This window comes from Terrapene carolina, unplaced genomic scaffold, assembly GCF_002925995.2.
Source record: "Terrapene carolina triunguis isolate 2854851 unplaced genomic scaffold, T_m_triunguis-2.0 Scaffold34029, whole genome shotgun sequence".
NCBI lineage: Eukaryota > Metazoa > Chordata > Testudines > Emydidae > Terrapene > Terrapene triunguis.
Window position 1 is genome coordinate 1,859,312 of NW_020698380.1, and position 4,183 is coordinate 1,863,494.

General features: G+C 50.6%; 1 protein-coding gene across 1 annotated transcript in view; it reads right to left on the minus strand.

Moving 5' to 3' along the window:
- LOC113405163 (tetranectin) overlaps positions 1-3,476 on the minus strand; it is a 13,446-nt gene extending 9,970 nt beyond the window's left edge. Inside the window, exon 1 of the mRNA XM_026646086.1 lies at positions 3,217-3,476. Within this exon, the coding sequence (XP_026501871.1) occupies positions 3,217-3,322 (106 nt within the window). The 5' untranslated portion in view covers positions 3,323-3,476. The remainder of the gene's footprint in view (positions 1-3,216) is intronic.
- Positions 3,477-4,183: the final 707 nt, after the last annotated feature.

Genomic DNA, 4,183 nt, shown 5'->3' on the forward strand with positions numbered 1-4,183 from the left:
AAACACCCCCACTGAATGTTAGTAAGGGGGCAACAGTCCCCTTACATATGGCCCACGGGCCAGATCCGGCCCTGTCAGGGCTTTGGATACAACCCACGGGATTGCCACTCCTGTGGCGCCATGGGTCCCGCGCCACTCCCAGAAGTGGCCGGCACCACGTCCCTGCGGCCCCTGGGAGAGGGGGGCCAGAGGGCCCCACGCCCGGCCCCCGCCCGTGGGGACCTCCCCCGAAGCTCCCATTGGGCAGGAACGGGAAACTGTGGCCAATGGGAGCTTCAGGGGAGGTACCCATAGGCGAGGGCAGCACGCGGAGCCCTCTGCCCCCCCCCCCAGGGCCACAGGGACATGGTGCTGGCTGCTTCCCGGAGCGGCGCAGGGCTAGGTCCAGGGCAGGCAAACAGGGAGCCTGCCCTGGCCCCGGTGCACACTGCTGTCACCCTGGAGCCACTCCAGGTAAGTGGCGGCGGGCCGGAGCCCGCACCCTGAACCCTCCTGCACCCTGCATCCTAACCCCCTGCCACACCCCAACCCCCTGCCCTAAGCCCCCTGCCTGCACCCCAAACCCCTGCTGCACCTCACACCCCTTCTGCACCCCAACCCCCTGCCCTGAGCCCCCTCCTGCACTGCAGGGCCGCCCAGAGGGGGAGGCAAGTGGGGCAATTTGCCCCAGGCCCCGGGCCCCACAGGGGCCCCCACGAGAGTTTTTCGGGGTCCTTCACTCGCTCCGGGGGCCCCGGAAAACTCTCGTGGGGCCCGGGCCGCCGGAGCTTCTTCCGCTCCAGGTCTTCGGCGGCAATTCGGTGGCGGGGGGTCCTTCCGCCCTGGGACCCGCCACCAAAGTGCCCTGAAGACCCGCGGTGGGGGGTCCTTCCGCCCCGGGACCCGCCGCCGAAGTGCCGGGTCTTCGGCGGCAATTCGGCAGCGGGGGCCCCCTGTCACCGAAGACCCCAGGCCCCCTGAATCCTCTTGGCAGCCCTGCCACACTGTGCACCCCTCCTCTGCCCCAACCCCTTGCCCTGAGCCCCTTCCTGCACACCGCACCCGCACACACACCCCGCACTCCCTCCCGCACCCCAACCCCCTGCCCCAGCCCTACGTTCATGGCCCTGCATGCAATTTCCCCACCCCGATATGTCCCTCGGGCCAAAAAGTTTGTCCACCCCAGGTCTACACTAAAAGCACTACAGCACTGATGCAGTGGTGCCATTGTAGCGCGTCTGGTGAAGACACTCTATGCCAATGGGAGAGAGCTCTCCCGTTGGCATAATTTCTCCACCTCCCACAAGATGCGGTAGCTATGTCAGAGGGAGAAGCTCTGTCCACACCGGTGCTTAGGTCAGTGTAACTTACGTCACTCAGGGTGTGGATTATTCACACCCCTGAGCAACATAATTTATACCGAAGTTAGTGGTAGTGTAGACAAGGGCTAAGGGTATGTCTCCACTGCAATGTGGGGTGTGGTTGAAGCTCAGGTAGGCGTAGCCGCACAACCTTTAACCTAGCTACCACAGCTTGAAGGGGTTTCCATCATATACAGGGTTTACAGTTTGGTTCAATGGCTCTCAGCACCCCCACTGTACAAATTGTTCCAGCACCCCCTGAGTATAGACAGGGCCGGCTCCAGGCACCAGCTTGGCAAGCAAGTGCTTGGGGCAGCCACTCCGGAGAGGGGCAGCACGTCCAGCTATTCGGCGGCAATTCGGCGGACGGTCCCTCACTCCCGCTCGGAGCGAAGGACCTCCCGCTGAATTGCCGCCACAGTTCGCGGCTTTTTTTTTTTTTTTTTGGCTGTTTTTGGTGGCAAAAACCCTGGAGCCAGCCCTGAGTATAGAAGTGATTGGTCATGAATTTACACCTCATTGTTTCAGTTTGGTAACTTTTTTTCCTCCCCTTTCTTTGTTGAAATCATTGAAAATGAAAAAAATCTTTGACCGAAAACTGCCAGAGGCCAAAAAAAAAGTTTTGGAGTGTGGATGAAAATTTTGGAGGAAAGCAGACATTTTCAGTGAAAATTTTCATTCCATTGAAGAAAATTGTGATGGAAAATTTTTAACCAACCCTACTGAAGAGCCCAGTTGTCAGCAAACAGTTACAAAATCCATTGCTATAACAAGTGAAGCAAAATTCCTTTGAGAAACACAAATGCACCTACTGGTAAAAGTTGGAGGGAGGGGAGAGGATGCAACACATACACATGCCCTGCACCAGTGGAGGTGAGAGAGTGTTTTGGACCCTTACTGCGATATTTTTTTAAAAATAAACATGATTAGGGACTTCACTGAAAGGCCAAGCACACGGAAAAGCTCATTCAAATACAAACTTCTGAGGAAAAATAACCAAACTGGGAAGAGGCTACAGAAAATGACTGGCCAAGTAAATGGTTTGTTTAAACATCTTCTTCTTTCAGGTTTGCTCCAAGATGAAAATCCCATGTTTAAAAGGCATTCAAATATCTGTAGCAACAGTCTGACACATCTGTGAAACTGTCTTCCCCAAAGTATTTCCCCACAAATTCTAAGGGCTGGAGTGAGCTCACAGTAGTCATCAGTTACTCACCCGAGTTGTTCTTCAATTATTTGTATTGTGCAGAAACAGGGACTGGTGAGTAAACCCCAGTGCATTTATTTTTCTATACACTATCTGCTAATGATTACTCTTTACTAGATGTAGCTGAAGTACAACTTAATATACACTTGAGGCAAATGTTTTAAAATAGGATTTGGAGACCACTGCTGGTATTTGTTACTAAAGTTATATAATCATAGACATTCTTTACTTCCTCTGTTTCTTGGAGTAAATATTCTGTCTACTCTGCCTCTGAATTTACATCAACTCTTTTCCTTCTGTCATTTTATTTTCCTCTTAAAATGGAATGGGGGAGATTAAGGATCATCAAAATGAGGTTTTTATGCAGGAAAAAATGGTAGAAACATAGAGATAATATATATAGTATGTTGCTATCTGAATTTTAGAACAAATGGTTCACTATGGGGACATCTTGTAGAATTTAATAGAAGACAATACCTTTGGGAAGATTTTTTTTTTTAACTAAGCAATAGAATTTAAATTTCCTTGCTATAGAATTCTGCAGGATGGGTCAAAAATCTTGTAGGAAAAAAAAGCTGATGCTCTATTAAAGTCTATATGTTTTTAGAATGATTTTGATAAAATGCTGTTAAATACAGGCCCACCAAATGAACCTTCCCAGCGCCCTACCTTTCTTGGAGCTCGCTGGCTTTTGCTTGAATGTGGAAGCTTGCTGGACTGTAACCTGCACAAGGCAAAAGAGGCACAGAAGCAAGCAGGCGCCTCGAAACTCCATTCTGCTGCTGCTCCTGACCGAGTGGATTTGGAGTGGCGTTGATCTGCCCTGAGCCAGCCTTCTTAACACAGGCTTTAATCAAAAATGTCTGTCCAAGAAATCCTTCCAGACTCGCTCACAGCATTCCAGGGACAAGAGGGAGAAAGAATTCCACTGAGAGCTGGGACAAATGCAGTATCCTGGGCTTAGAGAAAGTTCAGAGAATTCCAGTGGACAAAGGAAAAAAGGGATGATTCTTTTATTTCTTAGGATGTTTTTTTTTTAAGCACGTCAGATTGTGAGGCAAATTAACCCTGGTTAGTGATTTAAAAATATAGATGTTTATTGTGTCCTGAATGATTTCCTGTGGATTTCAGTAAAGCTCTAAGGGATCGATCCTGTGTTCCTTATACATCCCAAACTCCCATTGGAATCACTGGGAGTTCGGGATGCAAAATGAGTGTAAATTTGGCTCCTAAGGCTATAGCTGGGACCCCCAGATTGTCCCCTCCCAGGAGGATACTCCACAGGGTTCCTTTCAACAGGAAAACATCAGGAAGGTCTCATCATGGTATTTCCCCCAAATTGTTTGGCATGGGCTGCCCCTTGACTGCAACAAAGTGAGATTCCCTGATACTGGAAGCCAGGGCCATTCACACGGAAGCCCCATGCCTCCATGTTGTCCATCTGCCCCCTTTCAGCTCTCTCTAACTCTCCACCATGGCTTTCTCTGCAGGCAGCAACCCTCGGTTGCCATGAGAAGTGGGAGTTAGAGGAGAAGAGTGGAGAACAAGTATTGTTCCATCTCCTCAGTGCCTAGGGAACCATCTCACAAGTTAATATAGTTGGACCAGCTTCTGAGGGGTGGGATTCCCCAGGGGG